This window comes from Melampsora larici-populina (assembly GCF_000204055.1).
Source record: "Melampsora larici-populina 98AG31 unplaced genomic scaffold MELLAscaffold_25, whole genome shotgun sequence".
In the NCBI taxonomy this organism is placed as follows: domain Eukaryota; kingdom Fungi; phylum Basidiomycota; class Pucciniomycetes; order Pucciniales; family Melampsoraceae; genus Melampsora; species Melampsora laricis-populina.
In genome coordinates, this window is record NW_006768789.1 from 153,449 (window position 1) to 181,430 (window position 27,982).

Sequence of the window (27,982 nt, forward strand, 5' to 3'; positions counted from 1 at the left end):
TGACTACCAAATGTATGCGTGATCTGTGGTCTTTCCGATGACGGGCCACATGCTGCGGCTCCTTTTCGAAGACCAAAGGAGATGGTTTCGGTGTGGCACGGAAGTCAACTTGATGTTTAAAAGGAAATGTCAAGCTAAAATGGCAACATCTACCTTGGAATTGTGTAAGTAACTTGTTGTCATCCTCATCCTCATCACTCTGCAGTTCAAATCTGAGACAAAACAAAACCTCATCAAGTCACCAATCAGCTGCATGAACTGTCAACCAAACTCAAGAGGATATCATATCTGTACTTATCAATAGAATACCCACGTAATATTTTAGCTATGTACAGTCATATGCGTTACTTAGCTATAACTTGACTAATTTTTTTTTCTTGTCACAAGACTCACTTCTCACCCCTCTCTTCTTAGCTAACTTTTTTCTCCCACCACCCTTGAACTCATCCTCCTGATTAGTTTAAAGTAGCTTTGTTCCTTTGCTTCTCGTCTTTCCTCCACCTCTTGAACCCATCTTCGAGTTCCTACATTTTTTAAAAGATATATATATATATCTACCGCATATATATCACCCTAATACAACCTCTTTATCATATTTGCTCAACATCCAAACCTCGCGGATTCTTTCGCTAACCTTCGTCCTCAAGTATGCCTAAAAAGCGCACCTCCACCAACGAATTAGATCCAGAAAATTTGTCTCAACCTAGACGTTCATCACGTGTGACTTCTAAACCGAACTCATTCTCTAGCTCACGGATTCCGAGTCCCAAGCAATCCAGTAAAGAAAACAGCAAAAGCTCAACTTCCAAATCAACTACGAAAAGTAAATCTACTACTGAAGAAGATACAGGTTCAGTCTCAGCTCTTACTTCAGTAGAAGATGATGAAAAAGAAATAGAAAACGTACCAGTTCAAAAGAAAGCCAAATTAGAAAAACCATCGGAAATCAAATCTGAATCTTCAAACTCGATTGTCAAATTGAAAGTGGGCGATAAATTGAGTGAGGAGATCGTTTTGAAAAATCAAGAAGATGAAGACGTTAATCTTCTCGAAGCTATCAAAGAGAAAGGGTACGAGATTGACTTTAGATATGTCACACTTGAAGGTTTCTTGTCACGAGCTAATGTTTGTCTTATGATCTATTTCTAATTAATGCAGAGCTATTATATTCATATACCCCAAAGTGAGCACACCTACCCCATTCTTAAAAAATGTCTGCTATATGCGTTGACATTCCTAGCTTTGTTGTTTGTCTTCAGGCCAATACACCAGGCTGTACCAATCAAGCTTGTGGATTCAGAGACCTTCATCAAGAAATTCTGGATACAGGCTATCAAGTTTGTGTTCAATTTCTCTTTTCTTTCTATCTCTTCCTATTACTCTGAAAAATCCCAAGAACTAATTTAACCTTATCTTTCAATTTGCTTTGAAAAGGTTTTCGGTCTTAGTATGGATAGTCCTAAATCTCAAAAGAGTTGGAAAGAAAAAGTTTCGTCTGAAAATTATTTCACTTCTTTCCTTTTCCCTGTAGCCTCTTTCTCGCATTTCCTGACTATATGAATGGAATTGTAACTCTTGTAGCAAAAATTACCCTACCACCTTCTTTGCGATCCTAAAGTACGTTCAAAACACCTATAATCTCTTCTTTGTGATTTATATCAAAGCTGATGCCTTTTTATCTCAATAGCAACGATTAATCAAGATCTTGGGTGCTTCTAAATCTTCTACACAAGTTCAAAGATCGCACTATATCCTCGCTCCAGGTGGCGAGCTTCTTAACATCACTAGTCCTGCCTCTCCTAAAAATGGAGTATGTCTATTTTTCTTTCTGGTCTCTTGAGAGATCCCCCAACATCCTCAACTTGATCAACTCTTTTCTGACGGCGTCTTGTCTGCTTCATCTAGCCTAATCAAGCCCTTGAATTTATCAAAGCCCTTTAACATGATTAGTTTCATTCGAGTAACTTGGTATACAAATGTCATACTTCACCACTCATACTCGAAACTCTGATCTATGATTGTTAAACTGATTGTATAACGTTTCCAAATGTTGTTTTTAACAAAAGTCATTGATAAGTAAAACCTAACTTTTATGTGTAGCAAGCCTCGTCTCACAAAAGTTGGATCAAAGATACCTTGATTGGATCGCAATGTTCCGGATTCCATGCAAAATGTTTACAACATTTGGACTACAACGGTACAGGTTGCATACAATGGTCTCACACGATGAATGATTTTCATCTGGCTTTGTCATGAGGTGTACCATAATCTCTAAGAAGTTCAAATAGATCGATCAAAGCTGCGAATTTCAAACTACATTTTGCTTGTAGTGATATTTTCTCTTGACAAACCATCAAATAAACCATAGCTGCTGATCACCAAAAGCAAAGAAAACCAACGAAAATGAGAATCGTGCAAAACAAAAGATAGTAAGACATAACAAGCCCAAAGAGATTAAAACCTATTGTACTGAAATACAGAATTGATAGTAATGATAGGATTAATAATTTAATCTTACATTAAACAACAAAGAAGGTATAGTAAAGATGAATTGACAAGTATGACCAAAGAGAGAAAGAAGATCAAAAAAAGTGTGAAGAAACAAGAAGTGGTAGCCAAGGGAAACTAAAATGACGTCCCAAACATACAAAGATAAAAAGAGAATGAAAATCACCCCGTCGAAAGCTAGGATAAGATTAAAACAAACTAAATTAAATTAGATCGAGGAGATGATTTTTGTTGGACGTTGGGTTCGTGAGGCAGTCAGACTGATATATCGTAAAAAGGGGCAAGATGTAAGACTGTTGAAAATCAGAACGATTGGTTAATTGTAGATTGTGGAGTGATACGAGGCTGAGTTTGACTCACGGAGTAGAACATTGGACAACAATACTGAGCAGGTGACAAAAATAATCAATAGCATGGAAAACAGGGTCTTAACAGTTCAAGTCAAGACCCAGGGATGACTGTGAATATTTAAAGGCATGACGATTTTTGCTAGGACGGCAAGGATGGATGAGATGAGAGTAAGGATCGGTAGGATTAGGATGATGCCTTGGGTTATTCAACGCATGCTGTAAGTTTTTGCTCGATTCAAGAGTATAGGAATTGCCACTACCCTGGTGAATCGAACCAGCTCGAATGGAATTATTCGAAGACCTAATTCTAGATTGACTAACTGAACGTTTTGGAGGTTGAGACCGATCTCCATGATCAAGCAAAATTGAATGAGGGCTATGAGTGATGGGACTGGGAGAAGATGTGGATGAAGAGGAGGTCGAATAGTGAGATGATTCTGAGCCACTAGGAATCGAATTGGGACTTAAGCCAAAGGGCTTGGCTGTTTGAGTTGATTGCTTCTTCGATCTCAAGCTTTGATATAATGAACTAATCGCATTCTGGGCTTTCGATGATTTGCTTTCGTTGACAGGTGAACTATGACCATGAGTGGAGGATTTGCTACGATTCGTTTGCCGGAAGCCGATTCGTGAGTGAAGTCGAACTTTAGGAGATTCCTTTGAAAATCCTTCGAGCACATTTGAGGTAGTGGGTCCATAGACATAACCTTCTGATTCACATGAGTCTCGGATAGATGCAGGGGCATTTGAGCTGTTTGAGGGCGTATGGCCATTACCTAGTTCAGGCAACTTGAGATCTCGTACAAAGGCACGATTTCTTTCCAAGATTGATTGATGAGATCGAGCAATCACATCATCAGCAATATCAAACCAACGCGAAAGTTCTTCTTCTTCGTCATCATCCTCAGTTTCCATTCCGTACTGTGGATAAACATTTTGAGTCGCGTTTTGACGTGAGACGTCAACATTATTCACGAGTTGTAAAGATCTTGATCTCGAAGGAACCGGTTTCTTGACTACAGGATCCACAGGATCGCGGCAGAAGATTGATTTTTTCCCTTGAGAATCCAATGAATCTCTCGACGACATGGGTATCTTCTGTGGTGCCTCTCGTGATTTAAGCTTTGATAGACCGAAGAGGGATGGGATTTTACTCGGGCAACCAAGATCAAGGGATTTGACATGCTGTAAAGATGTCCTTGAGCGGGTCCACGGCCGTCGGTCTGATTGTGAGATGCTTCTCTTGACGACACCAGAGCCGACGTTATCGGTTTCAGCAAAGACAAAATCGTTGTAACATTCCGGAACTTGGAAATTATCAAAATCTAACACTTCGTCCATTTCTTCATTAACTTGATTGTACGACATTCCAGTTGTCATTGAGGGTGCAAGTTTTTTTGTGGAATTTGGACTTGGGGTGGAGGCAGATGATTCGGAATGAGGCAAAAAGGATCGCGGGCTCTTCTTCATATGGCGAGAATCGTGAGATTCGATCGAGCTAGGATAGGTCGAAGATATCAGATAACCGCTGTCTGATTCACTGTTATGACTATGCAAGCTGAAAGTGGTAGAGCTTTCAGTAGGAGAAGGTGAAAAGAGCGATGGACCGCCGATTGAGAGACTTGTATCTGGTGGCGAAGGGATGGATGTACCGAGAGGCAAGCTCTCAGAAGTGTGGTATAGCAGTGAGTGAGTTGTGTAGATTTTTACGGGAGTGAGAAGGCGACCAAGTTGTTGAGTTCTGGATTCTTTAGTGTGATTCGAAGTATGTATATCAGCAGAGAATCTTGAGTCTGGAGTGAGTGATGAGCCATGAAGAATGAGAGGAGAAATTAATCCAGGTTGGACTGCGTGGGATGAGGACCTTGCAGCATTGCGGTTGGACCTCTCGTCAGATGAGTGAGGAACAACAAACGAAAGCAGAACTGATGAATCAGCCGGTTCCTCGTTGTGAACCTCACCGCAGGAAATCTCTTCTGAAGGTCGAAAAACATCCTGGTTTTGTAGTACTACAGCTGGAGAGGCTGGATGAAGACAAGTTTGCTCAGACTGATGGTTGAAACAGAAAAATCAGCTTTGGTCAATGCACATATTAAGTCCTAGATGGTATCTTTGCACATACTCACATTAATGGTGGAGGTGGTATAGGCGTGTTCCGTATGCGGTGTAATACTCGAATTATTACTGGTCACCGACATGCATGATGATCTTGCGCAAGAGGATTGAGTTAAGATTGAGGGCTCGAAAGGGTAAGATATGGTAGGTAATTGACCTTGTTTATAGGACGGAACAGGTGTCTTATTTGAAGAAAGAACTGAACTGGGAGGGGAATTTAGCCAGAGAGGGGAAAAGTTGATGGCTTGGTGTATTGCCTGTGGTCTAAGTAAGGGAGCAGAAGGTAGAAGATCTAAAGGAATTTGATCCAATCTTGTCTCTGAATTATGACCGTGATGTGAGTTTGTGCTTGATCAACAAGATGTACGAAAAAACAATAAAAGTGATGAGGATGGCAAGTCATGATGATAGTCAGAAAAGATAAAGATACGGTGGTAAACAGACTATTCGATCATCAAGAAAGAGATCATAGAAAGTCACTTACCATTTGGATGAGAATTCTTTATCAAACCAATCATCATCTTCACCATCAAAATCAATACCCAAGAAACCAGGTGAAGCAGAAGCAGCAACAGTATCTGATTGAGCATTATAGCTCAAACTATTAGGAATATCAGGCAAAGAATGATATTCGCTTAGGCTATCATTCAGTTCTTCCATGACTTGAAGTTCGTCTTGAGAATTGAGATCATATTCCGATATGCTAGATCCTAAGTTTTGTTCTTGATTCGAATTGGTATGCTGCAAAGACAACATTTCAAGTTTTGAGGCAAGGTAAAACAGACTATTCACGATGATCGATGAGGGTCAAGCCAAGAGATGAGGCTCGATTCCGAGCTAGATTGAGATCACGATGAAGTACAAAAAGAAAGGGATTGTAAGAGTAGTGAAAAGCGGTTGAGTTGTACGGTGCTTCGACAAGTGACCAGATATCAGTGGATAACAAGGTGGTATCAGCTCAAGAAACCTCGAAAAGGAATTTGGATCAAATAAAGAGTCTGTTGAGCACGGTCGCTGAGGATGTGATAGATACTTTCGATTGACAATGAAGTTGGTGAGCAAATGGAAAAGTCAAACTTGGCAAGAATAATTGTGATGACGATCATCTCATGAAAGATTATTGTGTTTTTTTTTGAGCTGATTGCCATCGTTCGACAGTTCTTGAAATCAGTCGATTCAACTTGGTGCTAGCTTGGCTAGTCAGATCTCTCGGTTGCAGCATGGGAAGGCTGATCAGACATGCTTTAGAAAGACCATCTTAGCTTTCTACGTTACTAAAAAAAGACAATCAAAATCTTCATGAGAATGGAAATGATAAATATTGCTAAAGGGGAGGAAGCGAAGGTTCTTGAAAGTTTGAAAGAACATTATGTAAAGAATGCTTGATGGATGTAAGCTGATAGATAAGGACCCTGGAATACACCCATGGAGGGTACTGACGGAGCATGATTTTCAGTTTTTTGCCTCTACACTACGCATCAGTGCCTCTATGAAGCTGCAGAGCACTTCAAAAGATGCGCATGGAGTAGGGCTATCAGATGAGACCAGACAGAGCCCAGCATCATGTCTCACGGCGGCGTAAATCGCGATGGCGCAATTTTTTTTTCGACCTCCAAGGCCAAAAACCGACCCTCGATTTTTGGCCCTTTTTTGGGCGTTACATTGATATATCTTAGGTAATATTGGTGCTACCAGGCTGCGAGCTAGTGCATTAGAAAGCCTTCATTCTGGTGCATCTTTTGTGCTCCTGTAGGTCTTGATAGAGTGCAGTTTAGTATCGAAAAACTACGTCAACAAAAGGTCGGTTTTTTCGTCAGTACCCTCTGTGGGTGTATTCCAGGGTCTCATTCAAGCTATTTAAGGAGATTAGATTGAGTCAGACTGGGTGCAAGCTGGTTACGTGGACGGCAAGGGTTCAGGAGAAGAAGTTTTGATCTGCAATCGAAGATTGAGATCTGATCATCAACAAAAGAATGATGATAGAATTTCGGATGCAAAGTCCAATCGGACTAAGGCTCGTGTGATTTTGGAATGAAAAACAGATTCATATGCCCTTGATGAACTTATCCAAGTGCTTCTCGCACGCTTCGTGTGCAGCGAGGGACTAGTATGACAACGAGACACGCTTTTGCCTGTGAGGAAGTTTGGCTGGAGAAATTTTCATTGTAAAACTCTTTTACATAACTTCTGTTAGCTTATAAACAAAGCCCTCTGCCGCGGCCGGCGGCAGAGGGCTTTGTTGAGATGATACCTTCTGTGTATTCGTGGACCATGTTGACTTCTTGTTCCCCTCTCTAAGACGCTCCTGTCTATCAAGAAATTTCCCGAGGAAAACTCCTTCTCTTTCCTTGCGTGGGACTTGGATAAGCTTAACACTTGAAGATGTCAAGAAATTTTGAAGGTGGTGATGTGAGGTGAAAATTAAAATCCTGAAGCAAGTGATACACTGTACGCATATCTAGGTGCCAAAGGAAAGTGAGCTTTGAGGAGACAAGGAAAAGAAATGTACCGAAAGTTTGTGGATATAATCATCGATTCAAACAGACGGGTTAACCTGCATCGATGAGGTTGCCGAGCATTAAATTGATTTGACTTAATGAGCCTTGGAAGAATCATGATGAAGATGAGGACAATGAGGACGATGAGGACAATGAGGACGATGAGGATGATGAGGATGATGAAAACGTTCTACAAGTTCAAAATGATACCGCCAATTTGACAAATGATCGACTGTTTTTTTGAAGATGTGTCGCCGTGCAATACCATTTGAAACGGTCATGAACCAGATTCTGACTGAGGTTTGATTTGGCCAGTATGCAGATACGCAAAACGATGAGGCAGATTTCCCCGCGAGCAGTGATCTCCACTTGCCGTTCTTGATCAATCTGCCTCAAACTTCAAGCTGCTAACCTCAAAGTCAGCTGAGTAGAACGATGACCATGGCCCGAATCGATGACCACCAGGAGTCCAATCACGAGCGAGTCTACTGCTCATGATCATGACTCACAAAACCCATAATCTTTGATTTCGGCCAGTTTTGTTCGCAGTGGCGTGCAATCTCTTTTTTTAAAAAAGTGCCATCATTCTCAAATTGGCTGTAATACAACGGTCATCTTTGAAAACATCATGTACAGCAACCCCGGCAACCCTTCAATTACCCAATTGCATTCATGTCTCAATCATTCTCTTGTTGTTGAAGTTGAATCCACCAGCTCAGTGTAGTTATCAAGATGGTCATCTCAGTTTTGTCCTAATCTTCTGCGCGTTGAACCAGTATGATTGGTGGCACATGACACTCACGTGAATTTTGACTCTGCCAACAAAACACATGCTGTCTACATCGTCATACCCGATGTGAGCTACACGTGCCAGCCAGCTTGAGCTTCACCCAATCTGACCCCTATCATAACAAAAGATTGGGTCAAGTCACGGAAGGTACCTTTCAGCCTCCACCAATCCTGGAAAGGGTCAACCCCAACCTACCTTTTCCATCTGTTACAAAACCCTCAGCTCATTTGCTCAAATGTAAACAACAAAGATCACACTCACATTCTTTGTCATACCAATCTCCCAGAAGATCTCATCGCCGTAGTTGTCAGTCCTCGAGTGTTTTCATCCACGAAAAACACCAAAAGAACTTCATACATATAAAGTCTTTATTTTTTCTTTATGAAATGTATCTATAAGAAACACGATAACAAATATCTTACAAACACACCTTAAGGATCTAGTTTCAAAGATCTAATGATGAAATATAAAATTTACATAAAAGAAAGAAATAATAATAACGAATACAACTTAACGACCTAGTTTCAAAGGTCTACAAGAATTGACACTAACACAGAAAGAAGATTCTAACTATGTGAATCAAACAGGACACCGTATCCAAATCACAGGCAAGTCAAATATATTAGTAAGAGCCCTTACATAAAATAATAAAAGATTAAACAGAATTAATACTATACGTACGAACTAATAATTTGTATGGACAAAAGAAAGAGAGCCAAGACTAATTCTGATAGACACGCAAGGAGAATCCTAACACATTATTGAATATCACTAGAAAGAATTGACCAAGTAAACTTTTTAGTATGAGAAGTGATTACGGATCTTATGAGAATACGTAAAAGGATTACTTACAAAATAGGACCTGATCTAATCCTCGGTATATAATTTTACATAAAAATCTACAGATTATGGCAGGAAGTAAGAGCTCCGAGGCCTAGACCACAAATCGAATCAGGAGCAAAGTATAAAAGGCCCTCCTTCTAAGCGAACAGAAGGAGAGGCATCGAATTTTTACCAACCTTAATTTACAAGTAACCGTCAGTGTTCTTAAAACCTTTACGAAGTCCATCATATATTAGAAGTCTTACTTTTTTCTTATATGCTCCACTTCTTAAAATAGTTCCCCAGTGTGTTCTTGAAATTATCTGCAGTAACAATAAACGTATTTAATCCCCTTTTCTATCCAGATATATAGAACTACTTGATCCTGATATCATCGTCTCTCTTTCTAATTCTCAGATATTACTAGAATTTGACCCTGGCACCTTTATATCACCATCTAACGTACTATAGTCAGTATAGGAACCTTTTCTCTTACTTGATCTTGAGTAAGTGATATTCTACTTGGTCAATACTTCAGTTCTCGCAATGCAAAGTTGGAAGAGATCCCTGTCTATTTATATAGCAGGCCACTCTTAGCTTTCGAGCTATAGAGATTAACTCGGGTCTACGGATTGACCATCCTCTACTGTTAACCACAGTAGGCCTGTGTGTTCCTAAAAAGGAAACTATATTATTAATTATAATATACTTACAACTCAATTGTTGTTGGTGTTTATTTAGGTATCACAAGTAACCATAATCCACGTACCCAGAGGATTACCTTGTCAGGACCATTACAAGGTGAGAACTAGACCTTCTCGTATAATTATTATAAGCCGCCCTGAAAATTGGGGGCCTCATTGAGTGATAATGAAACTCGGGACTAAAAAAAGAAAACATTGTTTTCAGTTTTTTTAGATACAATTTCCTTAGGAAAACAAATCAATAAATCCCCATAAAAAATATCAATTTTTTTTACTCTTTTTTCTGTTTTGAGTTATCCTTTTTTGGTTTCAAAAATTTCTTTTAACACAGTAGATCAATCATCTATTGCATTACTTCAGGAACTACCGTATTCTTCAGTTGTGGAAGAGAACCCGTTTACAGACAAAGCATATCCTACGTATCGTACTTACGTAGGTTTTGAGCATTTACGTCTGAATCATCCGTATTTGAACCACCTGCGTTTGCTGGAGCAAGTGGAAGTAATTGAAGCTTGGTTTAAAGATATCATTTAAACAATATCTACAAGTAAAGTGTGAATTGCTTTTCAGTCTCCATTTTTCTTTTTTTTTGGATCATTCTGCTGAAGTTTCTTTCTGGTGCTGCTCTATCTTTGATCAGTCATTCCTGTCTTCAAAACAAGTCGTCAAAATTTTGCATTTAACGAATTCAACAGCTTGGGAGCTTCTTGAAATCAGCAAGAAACTGGAAATAGTGATTAATCCCCTTATTCAGATCCAACTAGTCAACGTACAAGGAACAGATATTATCAGAGAGATCCTAGACTATATCAAAAGATTAGAAAGAGAAGCTGAAAAACTGAGAAATCAAAAGTTAGTCAAATGTACTGTTTCTGTTTTCTTGTTTTACTAAAACAGTAAGACTTACATCTGATTAAAACCAGTGTCCAAGAGCAACCAGTCCAAACAGGTTCAGGCCAAAGCGACCCAGGCAGTAGGTCAAACCCAATCAGCCTTGTCAGCCCAGAACCAGAGCAGCCAGTTACGTCCAGCTCCTCATATAACGGGTACGACACAGTCGACGGAGACGACATTGTCTGGAGATCCATCTAGTAAATTACCATTCCCTTTTTATTATATTTTGTTTCTCTTTATTGCTATAATAAGTGATTTACCATGCCTCCTCGTAAATCTTCCAGAGTCAGTAGCCTCAAAAGGCTCAACTACTCAGAATCCATCAGAAGCTCCAGTTCTGTTGGGAGTAAACGAGGATGTTCCAATGCAGCCCAACCAACCACCCAAACCGTTGATTCAGGAAATCCAGGAGGCTCAGGACTTAGAGCAACAGGATCACATAGTGAAACTGCACGAGTACCACTTTGCCAAGTGGAGAGACGCTCAACAATCCAATCCAAACAACACACTGAATATCATGATTTATCTGAAGTTGTGGAAATTGACTCACCACACTCTGACAATTCTGATTGGTGAGGAAGCGGTGAAGGCACTTTGCCACCCTTGGGACCCTTACGTCAAGGAGCAGAAACTTCTAGCAAGAACCTCAGGGGGATTCATAGGCAAGGAGCAATATCTCAAACCAACAGCCAGTCAGAACCACCAACAATCCCAAGCAGAATCATCAACTGGACCATCAAGACACCAATCTCACAAACCATCGAACGCTCCGTACAACAGACCAGCCCAAGCCGCAGAGGAAGCCCAGAACATGCAACACATGTTATCCTTCAGCAGAGCTTATTATCAAGCGATGAAAGGCATGAAGGGTCCAAACAAGGGCAAAGGCAAGCAAAACCAACAATGAATAGCACCTTTTCCTGTACTCCGAGTCCATTTCTTAGCACACAAAGAAATTTGAATGACGGTAGTTCTGAATCAAATCCTAATGTAGTTTCAACTCAAGCTCCCTTTAATGTTGTAGTTCCAGATTTCACATCTAAAGTTGTTACATACACCCCTATGCCCGCTTCCACAGAAATTGTTGTTCCCATGCAGAGTTCAATATTGCTTAATAACAATTGTATAAAATCCTAGAAAATATATCAAGCAATCATCAATCATTATTTCTAACTGTGGTACCATATATACATTCTTCAGTATCACACAGGTGACCTCAAATTCCTCGGCAGTGAAGTGGCAATTCCAAACCGCTACAATGACCTGTTCTGCTCAATCTTGACTTTACTAACGTACACCATCAATTGTGATAAGAAATTCCCAGCTATCCCTTTATGATCAATTCAAGAAACCAGCTCTGTACCAACAAGATCTTGGTTTATTGGCCGACTAGACTCAATCTTTAATAGCTCACAATCAGGACACTCTTTAAGAGCGGGAGGAGCAACTGCATTGGCACAAGCTGGACTTCCAATGGAGACAATTCAGTCCATAGGGCATTGGTCTTCAGACACCTTCAGAATCTACATGCAAGGGCATCCATTCATGAACACATTTCCAACCCAAAGACATCTCTTGTCAACCGGTGCAACTGTTGGAGAGCAAATCTCATTCCCTGGCTCATCTGGTGAGTGCAGAGTTAATAATTGTTGATTAATGTTTCTGTCACAGATTCACTAACTTAACCATTCTTGTTTTTAGTCTATGGCATACACCACAGCTTGTGGCATTATGTAACAGTCTGGCCCCGCACCATACAAACCAGCATTGGTAGGTGACAACTTGCTCATCTCTGTTACGGCTCGGCCTGGCTGGGCATCGGAGATGACCAGGCGCCAAGCCTATCCTCACCTTCTCTCGGTTTACACCACACAGAATGTTTAGGAAGTTTGTGGCTAGAATGGTTTCACTTCTTTCCTGATGCGTCATTGTTGTAATGCCTTGTGAAACATGTTTTGTATAAGAGTTGTGTTTCTCTTGTCACTTGTTTAGCTTTGTCCCTTGTCACATTTCTCACTTGTTTCACTAGATCATTATCAACTCTAGTTGTTGTCCGCGATTCCCCTCTACAGGTAATGAGCCTTACGTTACCGAGGATATCAACGATGCTTTCGACACCACATCGATATTTGGAGATCTTATAGAACCAAAATCCCTGACCAATTCCGATTCCATCCCAACATGGAAAGTGAGCCATCAACTGCAAACCCTACGTCGACTTCCGCTACTTTTGCACACCAAGCATCAAATCAAAATGCCACAATGGACATCCGGATTTTCTTTTTCAAACTATTGCTTTCGGACTTAAGACGAACCTTTCATTAGGCTTCTCATCGCTCGTCCTTGCAAAACTGGACCGGATCGCTAGCTCATATTTTAGGAAGACTTCAACGCTCGGGTTATCAATTTTTTTCGGCTTCTCACAATGATTCCGGTTACCTGGACCATGGTGTTTTGCAAAGCACAGCGGGCTGGAAGGAATCCTCTCCTTATCCTTGCGCTCGCTATTTACTTCTGAAGATTGAACTTACCCGAAAATCTGACGCCAGCATCTTTATCGCTCAACGAGAGCTCTGTTTTGGCAATCCTTATACTTCCTTTGCTATTGATCAACAAATTATTCACAATTCCCATTATCCAAGTTTAAGATTTGAAATTTTATCATTACGAGAAGCTTGAAAGCAGTCGACTCACAGGAAGAATGCAAAGTCCGCATGAATGCGGAGGACGACAATAAGAGGTGCAAGAACGTCAACCACATCACAGTTTTCTATACTGGATATTGACAGGCACCCTCTCTTAATACCTTTGATACATCAAAATTCACATAATTTTTTTTTCTGGGACCACGGATGTTAATCACATCGTAGTTTGTCAACTAGATATCAACATCGCAATCCCTTATTATTTTTGATACACCTCAGGTTTTGACAAATTAAGTCTTTTTGGAGTGCACTCACGTCAATTACATCGCAGTTAGTAAACTGGATACGACGTTTCACTCACCTTTTTCATTCTCGATATGTCAAAATTCGCATGCATCAATTTTTCCAGGAGTTTGGATGTCAACCACATCGCAGTTTCTCAACTGGATATCGACATCAAACTGCCTATCATGATCTTTGCATACATCAAATTTCCCGGGATCGCGGGCGTCAATCACATCGCGGTTTCTCAACCGGATATTGACGTCGCACTCACCTGATTAACTTTTGATTCGCTACAATTTTCATATGTACATCGATTTCTCTAGGAGCGCACAGAAGTCAGCCAAATCACAGTTTCTCAACTGGATAATGACAACACACTCAAGCTCATCCTTTTCGATTCTATCCATTAGTTGTTCTTATTTCACCATCTATTCCCACATCATACACCTTGTCAGCGTAAATGGCTACAATTCTTTTTCCACTTATCATCGCTAGTGGCTATATGTGTACATTCCAAGTAACAACCTTGAATTTTGGATGTGAAGAACATGTATTTTCACAAGACTATTATCAGAATCTTACCTCTCGCATTCGGTCAAGCAAGAAGGAGTGATTTGTTTTCGAAATCTAAATGAAGGTATTGGATTATGGAAGAATAATCCATGGGTTAGCACAACCCAACGCTCAGGCTTCTCAGCCTACAAATCGACCAAAACCTCTACAAAACGAAGTATGTATGATAATTATATTCAAAAGAGATAGCATTTGGAAACGTAGATGATACCATGAAATCATTTTTTTCCATCACTTAGCGCATTACTTCACGTGAATGAGTACCTTTTTGATCGAAACTTGAATCAATTGGACCAATTGACCAAATCAAAAGTATATACTCGCTAGGGTATTTGATAGTTTCATCTCTTCAAAGCTTACAAAGCTCAGTGGTTACACATATTGGTTGTAAACCTCTAAAAGGTTGAGGGGGGGTGTTACGGCTCTGCCTGGCTGGGCATCGGAGATGACCAGGCGCAAAGCCTATCCTCACCTTCTCTCGGTTTAAACCACACAGAATGTTTAGGAAGTTTGTGGCTAGAATGGTTTCACTTCTTTCCTGATGCGTCATTGTTGTAATGCCTTGTGAAACATGTTTCGTATAAGAGTTGTGTTTCTCTTGTCACTTGTTTAGCTTTGTCCCTTGTCACATTTCTCACTTGTTTCACTAGATCATTATCAACTCTAGTTGTTGTCCGCGATTCCCCTCTACAATCTCCACTGTAATTCTTGCTAACAATAATTCTTGTGTTCACCTCTCAGTCCAGACAGAACTATTATGAGTGTATGACAAAAATCTAAGATGGTGTGTCCATCAAAAAAATATCACCAGCCAGTAAGTCAAGTTTCCTTACAAGAAAACAGCAATGTACTGACAACAGAGGTGTTTCCTCAGTTCTCACCTCTTTCACATAAATATGACCTTCAGAAACCCTTCCTAGCTTTGTCACCATCAAGATCTTACTAAATATCATCATAAAGTGTGGTAATTAATTTGTAGGGTCAATCAAGAAGGATCAAAAGATTATATCATTATCAGAAGAATTGGAGTCTTTAGAACGAAAGCAGGTTTTTTCATATTTTTCTCATCTCATTGTTCATTGCTTTGAAATCAATCTTATGTAGTCATTGATTATTTACATTATAGTTATTGAATTTAAAACTATCTAAACATTATCAGAAAGAATAAAGAATAAAGAAATTCATAAAAAAGTCAAAAATAAAGGTATAAATATTGGAAAATGGTTTTTAGGTTATTGTTATGGGAGTTAAAGGTTCAAGAAAGTTCTGCTATGGAAGAGGAAGTTCAGATTCATCATTGACAGCTTTAATCATTGGAATTGATAAGGGAGGTGTGAAGTTTTTCAAGAAAGAGGGAATTTTGAGGATGGTAAACAAGGGTACTATGAGATGAATTCCTGTGTAGTGATGTCATTGAGGGATTTATGGCACCAAGAGTTTTTTTGATTGATTTTAAAGTTATTCTTATGATTTTACTCACTTAGGATGATCTTCTGATTGAAGAGAAATCAATATTAGATGAGAAAAGTGGTGAAAATGGCCAAAATCCATCAAGAGTGAAGCTTTTCAGCTAATTACACATGTCAAAACTTGTCAGATTAAGATGAGTAGTAGTTCATTTGAAGCAAAATACTTTCTTTCATAATGTACAACCTTTAAATTAATAGTAACAGAGGATTAGTGAAAAAGGTATAAGGAAACAAAGAAAATGGTGTGAATTTCAGATTTTGTGCTTACATATACACAAGCAACATTTACATGACAAAAATCTTATTTTCTCAATCTCTACAGATCAATAACTTATTCATCACACATCAGAAACAGGTCATATGGGGGAAATAAATGATCAGTATCAAATGGGCTATAAAATGAGCTCTAGTAATCTAAAATTGGACAACGTTACAAAAATCTGTCATGTTAAAAATGGTTTTCAGCTATGAATATTAGGAAAGAATCACCTGTATTCATCATAAGTAAATATGCTCATCATTTATTATGTAACATCAACTGAGAAATTCCACAGCTTTGATCACAACAAACTATAATAATAGTGACATCATAAGGTTACATCAGAGGAATTTTGTTGGTTTTTTGAAGTTGTTGATCATTGTATTGGTGTTACATATTATCAAATGGAGGATTTGAGTGTTGTTGTTCCACTTTTTTCTTTATCATTTACAACATTATCATTTTGTTTATCATTATAAACTTATTTTAATAGTACCTGGTCACTTACATACACCCTTTATTTTATAGCTATAAAGAGAAATTTACTTTTTGTAGTGTTTTGACTTTTGAAGTCTTTTGGGAATAATATCAAATGGATATTGCACTATTTACGTTTAGTTATCAGACTGGAATAACACTATAAGTGTTGAGAGTTAATTAAAATTGTGCTATTTCATCTATAAACTGTGCCTTTAGAGCACCCACTATCACAAGGGTGATTTATTGTAAATTTTGTCTTCCTGGGCGCAAAATTTGATCATTTGTGTTTTACCATAACACTGTCCACTAAGAGAAATAGAAGAGATAGGTCAGTAGGAATACCACTGAGTTTGAACCTGTTTATGTTGGTATTTGGAGCAAACTTGACTTACTGATTGAAAAAGTAGCAAATGAGACATGTGTAAGACCTGCGGCCATTACAATACATAAATACTAAGATACATATCAAAACTACTTAATTATTAACAGACAGATTTCTATTTCCTTTATATAGTTGTTTTGACTTCTACGCTTGGTTCCTCAGTGATTCGGGACTGACCTTCCTACCCCTTATCCTTTGGAACCAGGTAAAGTCCTTATTTCAAATACTTGTTTTCCTTTACTTTCAATCAGACTTGTAGGAGTGATTCGGGACTGACCTTCCTACCCCTTATCCTTTGGAACCAGTCTTACGTACTGTGTTTTGATAGATTTGAAATAATAAGGTCTCTTGGGTTCTAGAAACTCTCGTGCTGTGATCATCACAGCGTCCCTTGTGCGATTTCCAGTGAAGGTTCTTAGGAACCTTACACTTTTTTTTTCTCAAACCCATCCTGAGACATCGACGCCACACCATCGCAATCACTCCGAATTGAACTTTACAACTCAATACACTTCGAATCCCAACCTTTCACTTCCGTATTCAAATCCTGAACTCTATTCGATCTAGTTCATACGTACCCCGCATTAGAGATCCCATTCCTCGGGGTCCTAATTATCGATTGACTATACCATTCTCAGACTCGCATGAATACCAGACAAGCCGGACCAGCCGAGATATCGCCAGACCCCAGTAAATATCTACCAGACCCAGAAGCTATCATCAGAGCCAACAGACGTGAACAGAAACTAGCGAAACAAAAATTACCTGCACCATCAGACCCAGACCCTTCGTTGAGATCATCACCAGAGAACAGTTCGATACAATTACCAGCAACACCAACCAGAACACGCAAAGATCAGAACACACTTACGCCGTACAAACCACCAGCGCCGCCGTTCAACGTAGGAAAGAAGATGTCCGACGGTCAGGATTCATCGTCCAAATCAGGTGCTGCGACGGGAGATCTTGTCAACATCATTCTGCAATCTCAAGTCACGAGCATTAAGCGCATGGAACGCATGGAAGAAGTAGTTGCGAAACTTGTCGATCTACGAGTTTCTCCCACAGCCGATGATCAGTCGGAAAGCGCTCGCGAGGAACGTGGCATCGATCTAGCCAAGTTCCGCACGTCTGACGGACCGGTCTTTAAGGGTCCCTATCACGACACAGACGCCTTCCTCCATTGGTTCGCAGCGTTGAAAACTTTTTACCGCACAAAAGGAGTGGTCCTCGATAAGGATCGGATCACTCTGATTGGAAGTTTTATAGCGGAACCGACTCTTCACGCATTCTACGAGGGAGGGTTCAACCGGTTTATTCACGAATCATGGCAAGAATTCCTTAAGAGTTTATTTGACGCCGCGTTGCCTAAGGATTGGATGGATCGACTTTACGAACGGGCTCAACATCTACGCATGTCTCCATACGAAGACTTCATGACCTACAGTACGCGTGCCCGAACGATTCAAAATCTTATCAACTTCAATGAGGTCACCCTCAACGATTACCAACTCGCAAAATTCGTGGAGTATGGTATGATGGAGGAGCTCAAGACCTCGGTGAAGTTGTGGGGTTTTATCAAATCAGACAAATCATTCAAGTACCACGACTTCGAACATCAAGTAGAAACACTTTATCAAGCGTTGGTCGCTTCTCATGCCATTACCAAGAAAACTCGTCCGACTCCTGGTGGTTCTTCGTCATGGACCAACCGAGGCTTTACCGCAGCTCGAAGACCTCAATTAGATAATGACGAGTTTGTGTGGAAGATTCATTCCTATCTTGATCTTCAAGGCAAGTGTCACTTCTGTAAGAAATACTGTGGTAGTGAGCATCGTCAGTGCAAAGGACCATATGTGCGAGAGAAGACGATCTTCCCACCAGGCTACGTCGCACCTCCCAAGCCAGATAATTACGTGCCGCCTCGTGCGAAGTCTTCACCACCGAGCCAAACTCAAGCTGGAAGAGCGACAAACCCACCCGCTGGACGTCCATCCACGTCGTACGCCCGAGTCGCAGCTGCAGGAGAATTCCCAGAGTTAGATCAAGAATCGGTGGCAGCGTTAGAGGCTTTAGATGAAGAGTTGAAGGAAGATGGAACTGAAGGGTGCGTGACTCAAGCCAAAACACCACGAGTGATTTTAGAATTTGAATGTGGAGGCCAACGCGTACGAGCACTAGCTGATCCAGGATCGGAAATCAATCTCCTTACAGATCGTGGAGCGGACCATCTCAAATTGCTTAAACGACAACTGGTTCGCCCGACTCAACTAGGCCTTGCAGTTACAACCAGCGGTCAAGCGACGATCCTTACCCACTTCACCATTGCTAATCTGAAAGATGAGGTATCAGGGAGACGCTTTGACAGGACGTACTTTAAAATAGGAGAGGTTGGAGGAGATTTTGACATGATCCTGGGGACTCCTTTTTTTAATCTCAATCAATTGTCTGTTTCTATTACTCAACGTGCTGCTGTATGTGAACGAACTGGCATGAAAATGTTGGATTTCAGGTTCTTACGAGAATTAAGAGAGAAGGAGGAGAGCATGAATCAGCCGCGTATTGTTGAGCCGAAAGTGAGAGATCGAGAAAGCTGGAGAGAAGCAGTGAGCAGACCAGAGAAGATGGCAGCAGCGGTAGGTGAAGTTGTAGAGAGCAGAGGGGAGCGCTTGGAGGCAGAGTTTTTCACCGAATTTAGTGATCTCTTCCCAGTTGACATCCCGGCAGTATCAGACGAGGCGGAAGATGAAGGCCTGTTTGTCGACGGAACATTCCCAGAACGCTTACAAAATGAGAGCTCAAAAGTAAGACATAAGATCATATTGAAGGATCCGAACGCAATCATCAATGAGAAACAATTCAATTATCCGCCGAAACATATGAATGCGTGGAAACGGCTGGTTGATCAACATCTCGCAGCCGGACGAATCAGACGATCCACGAGTCAATACGCTTCTCCGAGTATGATCATTCCGAAGAAGGACCCTAACGAACTTCCAAGATGGGTATGCGACTACCGCGTCTTGAACAGCCTGACCGTGAGGGACCGCGCACCATTACCTAATGTAGACCGGTTGGTCAGGCTGGTGGCTACGGGAATTTTTTTTTCAATTATTGATTTAACCAACGCTTTTTTTCAAACCAGGATGAGAGAGGCTGATATACCATTGACAGCAGTTCACACACCGTGGGGTTTGTATGAGTGGTGTGTCATGCCGATGGGTCTTACAAACGCACCGAGTACACACCAAGGACGATTAGAAGAAGCTTTAGGAGAATACTTAAATGATATTTGTGTCGTTTACTTGGACGATATTGTTGTATTTTCAAATTCAGAAGCTGAACATGTAGAAAACACTAGAAAAGTCTTACAACGCCTTCGAGAAGCCAATTTATACTGCAGCCAAAAGAAGACCAAACTATTTCGTGAGGAGATCAAGTTCTTGGGCCACTGGATTTCAGCAAAAGGCATTAGAGTAGATGATGAAAAGGTGAAGCAAGTAGTAGATTGGAAAACGCCAAAATCAGCAAAAGGGGTGAAAAAATTTTTAGGAACGGTACAATGGATGAAGAAATTTATCTGGGGTCTTCAAAATTATGTCAACAAGCTTACCCCTTTGACAAGCAGTAAATTAGATTCAACGAAGTTTCACTGGACAACAAAAGAAGATAATGCATTTCACAACATTAAACGTCTCATGACCTCATTACCTCACTTAAAGAACATTGACTTCGACTCTGACAATCCGTTGTGGCTATTCACTGACGCTAGCGGTTCAGGTCTTGGAGCGGCGCTGTTCCAAGGAAAGGAGTGGAAGTTGGCATCACCAATTGCATACGAATCGAGGCAAATGACACCAGCTGAAAGGAATTATCCGGTCCACGAACAAGAACTTTTAGCAGTCATGCACGCGTTAAACAAGTGGAGGATGCTTTTGTTGGGTATGAAAGTTAACGTAATGAGTGATCATCACTCATTGACGTATCTATTGAAACAGAAAAATTTAAGCAGGAGACAAGCTCGATGGATAGAGACTTTAGCTGATTTTGATGTGGAGTTTAAATATATCAAAGGAGAAGAGAATTCAGTTGCGGACGCTTTGTCGAGGAAAGACGTAGAGGACGAGGTTCTTACAAGTTATGATGTCAACTGTGCAGCTTCACTTATTGAGGCGGGTCCAACTTTAGCGCCTGGGGTCAAGACCAGGATTCAGGCTGGATACTCGGCTGATGGATTTTATAAGGCTTTGTCATCAGTTCTGCCATTACGAGATGAATGCGTTGAAGAAGATGGACTCCTCTTTGTTGAAGGACGATTGTATATCCCACCAAGCGACGGGTTGCGACAAGAACTGATTAGTGAAGCACACTCGAGGCTAGGTCACTTAGGCAACTTGAAGACCATCGCTGATCTGAGGCGCGACTTCTTCTGGCCGAAAATGGCAAAAGAGGTCGAACTATTTGTTCGCTCTTGTGACCTATGCCAAAGGATTAAGACCCCGACAACCGCACGTCCAGGCATGCTGATGACACCTCCAATGCCAACCACACCTCTCGACTGCCTTGCCATAGACTTCATCGGACCTTTACCGAAAGTCAACAACTCGGACATGCTCTTGACTTGCACGTGCCGTCTATCAGGGTTCATTAGACTCATACCATGCAACCAGACAGACACAGCAGAGAAAACAGCGTCACGGTTCTTTACTAGCTGGATTGGTACCTTTGGGGCGCCGACCTCAATCATAAGCGACAGAGATAAGACATGGACGTCTGCGTTCTGGAAAGCACTCATGAAACGACTTGGGACCAGCTTTCACATGTCTACGGCGTTTCATCCTCAAGCCGATGGGCGAAGCGAACGTACAAACCGAACAGTGGGACAGGTCTTGCGAACTTTCACAATGAAGCGCCAAGGCAAGTGGCTTGAGTCTCTACCAGCGGTCGAGTATGCCATCAATGGAGCTGTCAACATTTCCACAGGCAAGTCGCCGTTCGAATTGGTTTTTGGTAAGACCCAGCGGTCCCTTGACGCAACAGGACCACATGAGGACGATCCGTTGGCTTTACAGAAATGGCTAGATCTAAGAACCAACGCGTGGGCGACAGCAAGAGATTCACTCTGGACAAGCCGGGTACAACAAGCCGTACAACATAATAAACATCACCGACCAGCACCCACAATCGAAGACGGCTCATGGGTCCTTTTAGATTCAGGGGATTGGAATGGGAGACACACAGGCGGGGTGAAGAAGCTTCGTGAAAAGTACGAGGGTCCCTACAAGGTCGTCAGGACGTTCAATCATGGCCTCAACCTCGAGCTCGAATTACCGGCAGGTGATAAACGTCACCGAGTCTTCAACGTGTCAAAAATCAAGCCATACGTGGAACGTGGAGGTGTGGAGCGCGAGGAGGAGGTACAAAAGTAAGTTCCTCCCAAAGTATGCACCGCCCGGGTAGCTACCCCTAAAAAATAAGCTCGAAAGAAAGACATACCTTGGCCACTCCGTGAGCACATAACTTCGACATTTTCTTCCCAGGACTCCGTCGACAATTGGGGACGAACGTGGCCACCTTTCTCTTCTACCGATTTTTATCTTTATTTTGCCATTTAGCTTTGTTTCTATTTTTTTCTTTTCTTCTTTCTCTTTTCTTTTCTCTCTTTTGTTTAGTTTTCTTTTAAAGAACAGGTTTCACTAATTTTATAGTAGGATTCAATCAAATTATTTCTTTTCTTTGGATTTTGATTTTTCAATTTTTCTTTTCTTTTCATTAAAGGCTGGTCGAACATTTCCTTAAAGGAGGGGAGACTGTAAGACCTGCGGCCATTACAATACATAAATACTAAGATACATATCAAAACTACTTAATTATTAACAGACAGATTTCTATTTCCTTTATATAGTTGTTTTGACTTCTACGCTTGGTTCCTCAGTGATTCGGGACTGACCTTCCTACCCCTTATCCTTTGGAACCAGGTAAAGTCCTTATTTCAAATACTTGTTTTCCTTTACTTTCAATCAGACTTGTAGGAGTGATTCGGGACTGACCTTCCTACCCCTTATCCTTTGGAACCAGTCTTACGTACTGTGTTTTGATAGATTTGAAATAATAAGGTCTCTTGGGTTCTAGAAACTCTCGTGCTGTGATCATCACAGCGTCCCTTGTGCGATTTCCAGTGAAGGTTCTTAGGAACCTTACAACATGCTAACCACAACTCACTCTTGTCTGTTACAACAAAAGTGTAAATCTATCAGTACCATGGTTGTTTCAAATTGATTGATCAGAGAAATTTGGAGGGTAATTGGCAAAATGATAACTAGATTTTAACAGAAACACTCAACCAAGACCTCAAAGACAAGAGCTTTAGACACAATGAAAGAAAATTTTATTAAAAATTCTTAGACATAAAAAGGCCATGATTAGAAATTTTATTACTTGAGTCAGACTATCTATGAAGGAAAATGAGCTGACTGTATTTTTCTGTCAGTTCTTTCTGGATTAGTGTTGCACGACTTTTTGGACTAAGTTTTTGTGCGTCATGGGTGGATAACATCCCACAGAACATTTTGAAAAAGTAGTACGTGGTGGAAAGTAGAACTGTAGGATCAGGTGGTTCATTCAGCACACGGTTGTCAATAAACTCTGAGTTATGAGGAAGTACATATGATCTGGTTGCAAGTGGTGGATGGGTGATAGGTCACCATCTCATTACATTGAGCGGAGAATACGTCAAAATCATTCTAATATTCAACTTTATCTACGAGTCACATCTTCCATCTTTCCAGCCATCTCTCCAGCGTTGCGCAACCAGTGAGCAATCGAATTCCTCTTTTCCCAGTCGCCGATTCACTTCATTATGAGTCGCACACATCCATGCTTCAAGTTTTTCTTGGGAGCTCACGTCAGGTGGATTCCTTTTGACTTCCTGTTCCAGATCTTCAGCGCAGTTCCGACACGGATAGAGAACTGGTAGTGCATTGAGTAGCTGTAGCATCGAAGTCTGCTGAGCTTCGGTTGGTTTGGGCGGATAATAAGCAGCAGTGGTATGAAGAAATGTCCATGTGTGGCGGCCCAGACGTTCGACATCAGCAGGACAATCTTCACGAAGACCGTTGTGATCCAATCGAACTTGATCTCGGGAGGTGTTGGTTTTGGTTGTAGCAGAAGAATCTGCCAAGGCACCGGAATCTTCGGTGGGTGTCCGACTGGAAGAAGGTTGATTTTGAGTTAAGGTATGAGACCAAGCTTTGAAACCTGTGCATATTTTGCATGGCTTGCCATCGGGTCCCAAGACATAGCCTATCATGGATGAAAGCAAGTCAGTCAGGACTTGATGAAATCTTTCGGGGTGGTCTAAAGGAGTCTAGAAGCATACCGGAAGGTTCCTTTTTCGTTTGTCCATCGTCAGAGCCTTTTGATATCATCATTAGTTGATGATGATGGTGATACACCACGAAGACGCTTTTGAGCGGAAGGACGTCGGGATTGTCCGAGATCATATTCTTCCGTCGGCACCCCCGTTTGGGCTGTCCCCTGGATGTCAGTGCGTGCGGACGTCCGCAGCACACACTCAGGATGCCAGGCTGGGCCTACATTTAAATAAGAACACCCTTGGAAGCCCGTGGGATGTCCCGAATTTTGATTCTGACCCGGGCTCCTTGGATCAGTTTCGTCAGGATATCCCTTCCCCTGCAAAAAATCCTGACGTCCCTAGGACATCAGCATGTCCTTGTGGTGTAATAAGTGACAATCGAATGGCGAAGCTTTTGAGTTTCGATTGGCGAGTCGGATTAGGTTTTAGACAGGGCATCGCATCGGTACCTCACTGAACGGGTTCAGCACGGGCCAGGTTTGAATTTTTTTGTCAGTTCAAAATTTGAAGTCACAATCATTCGAACTTTTGGATTCGAAGTTCTGATATACACCATCTCTCCTCGAAATCCAAGTTCAATTTCAATTTCAATGACTGGCAAGCGCAAACGAGTAATCGAAGCCTGTGTGCCAGAGCAAGGCCAAAATCCGTTCAGAAAGCTTAAGATGGGGAAGTCTGATGGCACGCATTCCGATGTCAATTCCGGAGCGAACGCCACAAGCTCTAGGCATGCCAACTTTCACTCTATGCCATCCTCGACGACTGGCACTGGCAATGTCTTGCCGCTCTCTTTCCCCCCTGAGCGGTTACGATTCACGGGGCATTCTATTCCTGATCCTCCTTTCGCGCGTGGGTTTGCTTATCATGAGCCTCATTAATCAACTTGAAGTGCAACAGTTGATGTGTTTCCCCTTTGTGATCGGGATGCGGATGTAGCCTCCAAGCAAGTCTCAAATGCAAGGGTAGTCCTCCCCCGTACCATCGGCTCGGCTGACATCCCAAATAGATACCGGGATGTTCATCCGCCGAGCAAACAACCTAAGCTAACAAAAATTCAGCGCAAGCTTCGGTCCCACGCTCAAAAAGGTACCAACCATGAGCGTCCCACAAAGAAAGTCATAGTAGCGGCTCTCAACAGATTAGCTGCATCACAAAGTCCTGGTTTGGAGATTGATGAAAATCAAAGGAGGGATGAGGTCAGAAATATCAGGCAAGCGGATCACAACACGGCTGCTCAGCATCGACAGGGAGAGGAGCCTGCTCTCCGGAGTGATCCAGCTCTAGTAGGCCTTAGACTCTTCCGAATATAAATTCTGGTGGCCATGACACACTAACCTTCCGTGATCGCAGGAACCATCAGAAGAAGGCTCGGTCTTTTCTGCCCAACACCGCACTGAACCTCACAATGCACATCATGAGAACCTATGTCAGTCACCAAAACAGTCTATTCCCGCGACTTCACTCCCATCTTCAATGCAAACTAAAATCGACTTGGCGTACGCGGGAACTGGGGAGTCTTTGTAGCCTATGGGAAGCAACATGAAAAGGAAGAAATGCGGAAGCGAGGAGCAGGTCTCAAACTACAGGTCAGACTTTCTGCAGTGAACGTTGACTTTTCTGAAACTGAAAACGCTTGCTTTCGGACTACCTTGTAATGTAGATCATCTTAGACACCAACGTTGTGATCGGACATCTAGATTTTATACGACGGTTACTCAGTTCCTCACATGAAGATACTGAACTATTGATTCCCAAGGCTGTTCTGACAGAGCTGGACGCGTTCAAAACACAACATCGAGAGACTGACGTATACATCGGACGCAAGAGTATCAAGCAGGATATGTGGTGTGCGGCAAGAGATGCAACGAATTGGCTGCTCCAGGCCACTCAAGCACACGAGCGAGTGAAATTACAGAATATGGGCGATGAACCTAAGGAACTCAGAAAAGTTGCGTAATTTCCAAATGTCTTCTATCTACTTGAGCACTTGTGTAATTTCCCAACAGTTCCAAGTTTAGCCTCATAACGGTTGGTCCGCATTCCATATTGTAGAGCAAAGATGGTGACGCTCGAATCCTTGCTTATGCTATCAAAGTGGCCCATCGTGCTCTAGCTCAGGCCAAGAGAGTCGCCTTATTTTCCAATGACAATATCTTGCGCTTGAACGCCAAGTCTGAAGGGATCCTGGCTTATTCCATCAACGATGTCGGGGATGATCCCAATCGACTTCTTTCCGCGATGACGGCACCTCGTGTCAAGAAATTTGACCCGATCACGACTCCGGAACTGGTAGCACACATTGAAAAAGGTGCGCCTGGAGCCAATGTCGGTAATTCCCAGGTATAGTCTCGCAGTCATTTATAATCTAAACAAAAATCCACTTTGGGACCAAAACTTTGTCTGACGCGCGACGCTCCCTACCACCATCTTAATAAAATAAGGATAACGAGTCATCGCATCAACTCGCCCCACCTAAACAGTCAGGATCTGGCATCTCTCAGTCTGTCGTCACGGAACCACTACCCAATTCCAATTCGGAGCCTCTGGGCAACCAGATCGCCATTGACGAAGAGGTTATTATTGTGATGCCTCATGTTAACTCTGGCCAGTGAGTTGTTCAACTTGTATCTGCTCGCGCTTGCTGGACAGTCCAATGTCTTACAATAATTTTAGTACCTATGTACACAACACCGAGGGTGCGCTTAGTGCCAATCAACTCGGAAAACGCAAGGAAAATAACGCACCCGATCCAGTTTCACCTCGAACCTCTGATCCGACCGACACAACTCTGATATCGGAAGATTTTGACTTTCTGGATGGCCGCCCAATTGAAAGTCCTAACGATATGAGCAGCTTGTCAGAAAGCGAGAACTGTTCACTCAATTGGCTCACTCGGGAGATCCCAAGTGAAGAACTCGATGCATTCATTGGACAGCCCGCAGCTGCACCATCTCCTAGCTTTGTTCCTGACATCCATAGCGCTAAACAAGCTCTTAACAACATACTCGAGAACCTCAGCCAGTTCTTCAAGAAGCATCCATATCGAGATCCTGCAGAGCAGCATGCCCGGGCTGAGTTGACAAGATCAGTGATTGAACAAGGCCGTTTGGTGATGTCGGCTATCACTCCTCCCACAAAAGAATCTGTTGTCCAGAACACCTCAAGTTGAGCGGGAACATTACCACCAGCTTCAACTTCGACATAAGGTCAACCCACGACATTCGACATCACAACCAAGCGGCTGGCCGCCATATGCAGTTCTCCAAACAAGCTCAACAAAGCCTCCAAGCCAAGCTTGAGATCCACGAGTTTGACAACACGACTACTTACCTTTTAGTCTCAATTGTACGCGAACCTGGGGCCGTAATCTTGGAAGGATGATCAAGTCATAAACCCAAGGGTACAAATTCCACTAAACTTGTGACTTTATCCTTGTCGTCATAATCAAAGAGCATGAGCTTTCGATTCAAATGCCATAAGAAGGCTCTTGGTTAGTATGTAATTGCAAACATATCTTTCAGTGCATTGTAGGCCGCAATTTGCATGTATTAGAGGTACAGCTGTGCTCAGTTTCAGTTCTGCAACTAAGACTGGCCTTGTGACGTATGTTCATCAGCCATGCCTCTTCAGTCTGGAAATTCCACCTAAGTAACAATGAGCATAAAAATGAATAATGAACTCTCCAGCTTCAATCCAGGTGACATACTTCAGATTGGAGGTAAACCTATGTTGGGCAGTCAAATGAAAATAATTTTCTGATAAAGATACTTTGCCAATATCAACTAGCATCCAGATTATTTTGTTCAACGCCTTGGAATTTAAGAATCTGGGGT

At 41.8% G+C, this 27,982-nt stretch overlaps 5 protein-coding genes across 5 annotated transcripts; 3 read left to right on the plus strand and 2 right to left on the minus strand.

Annotated features, from left to right (window-relative positions):
• Positions 1 to 648: 648 nt before the first annotated feature.
• Positions 649 to 2,256, plus strand: MELLADRAFT_107718 (uncharacterized protein; the record flags this gene model as incomplete). The annotated part of the gene is made up of 6 exons (XM_007411380.1): positions 649 to 1,070; positions 1,241 to 1,337; positions 1,435 to 1,488; positions 1,582 to 1,617; positions 1,688 to 1,810; positions 2,101 to 2,256. The coding sequence occupies 6 exons, from the start codon at positions 649 to 651 to the stop codon at positions 2,254 to 2,256; spliced, it is 888 nt and encodes a 295-aa protein (XP_007411442.1).
• A 680-nt stretch (positions 2,257 to 2,936) lies between these two features.
• On the minus strand, positions 2,937 to 5,729 carry MELLADRAFT_64245 (uncharacterized protein; the record flags this gene model as incomplete). The annotated part of the gene is made up of 3 exons (XM_007411581.1): positions 2,937 to 4,882; positions 4,981 to 5,321; positions 5,458 to 5,729. 3 exons carry the CDS (start codon positions 5,727 to 5,729, stop codon positions 2,937 to 2,939), a joined length of 2,559 nt encoding a protein of 852 aa, XP_007411643.1.
• Positions 5,730 to 10,942: 5,213 nt separating this feature from the next.
• Positions 10,943 to 11,588, plus strand: MELLADRAFT_107720 (uncharacterized protein; the record flags this gene model as incomplete). The annotated part of the gene is made up of 2 exons (XM_007411381.1): positions 10,943 to 11,152; positions 11,214 to 11,588. 2 exons carry the CDS (start codon positions 10,943 to 10,945, stop codon positions 11,586 to 11,588), a joined length of 585 nt encoding a protein of 194 aa, XP_007411443.1.
• Positions 11,589 to 23,534: 11,946 nt separating this feature from the next.
• MELLADRAFT_36910 (uncharacterized protein) lies at positions 23,535 to 24,083 on the minus strand (the record flags this gene model as incomplete). Its single annotated transcript, XM_007411580.1, has 1 exon — positions 23,535 to 24,083. The coding sequence occupies one exon, from the start codon at positions 24,081 to 24,083 to the stop codon at positions 23,535 to 23,537; it is 549 nt and encodes a 182-aa protein (XP_007411642.1).
• Positions 24,084 to 24,739: 656 nt separating this feature from the next.
• On the plus strand, positions 24,740 to 27,318 carry MELLADRAFT_88147 (uncharacterized protein; the record flags this gene model as incomplete). Its single annotated transcript, XM_007411382.1, has 8 exons — positions 24,740 to 24,998; positions 25,047 to 25,432; positions 25,500 to 25,575; positions 25,674 to 25,735; positions 25,810 to 26,097; positions 26,202 to 26,489; positions 26,600 to 26,757; positions 26,823 to 27,318. The coding sequence occupies 8 exons, from the start codon at positions 24,740 to 24,742 to the stop codon at positions 27,316 to 27,318; spliced, it is 2,013 nt and encodes a 670-aa protein (XP_007411444.1).
• Between the last annotated feature and the right edge of the window lie 664 nt (positions 27,319 to 27,982).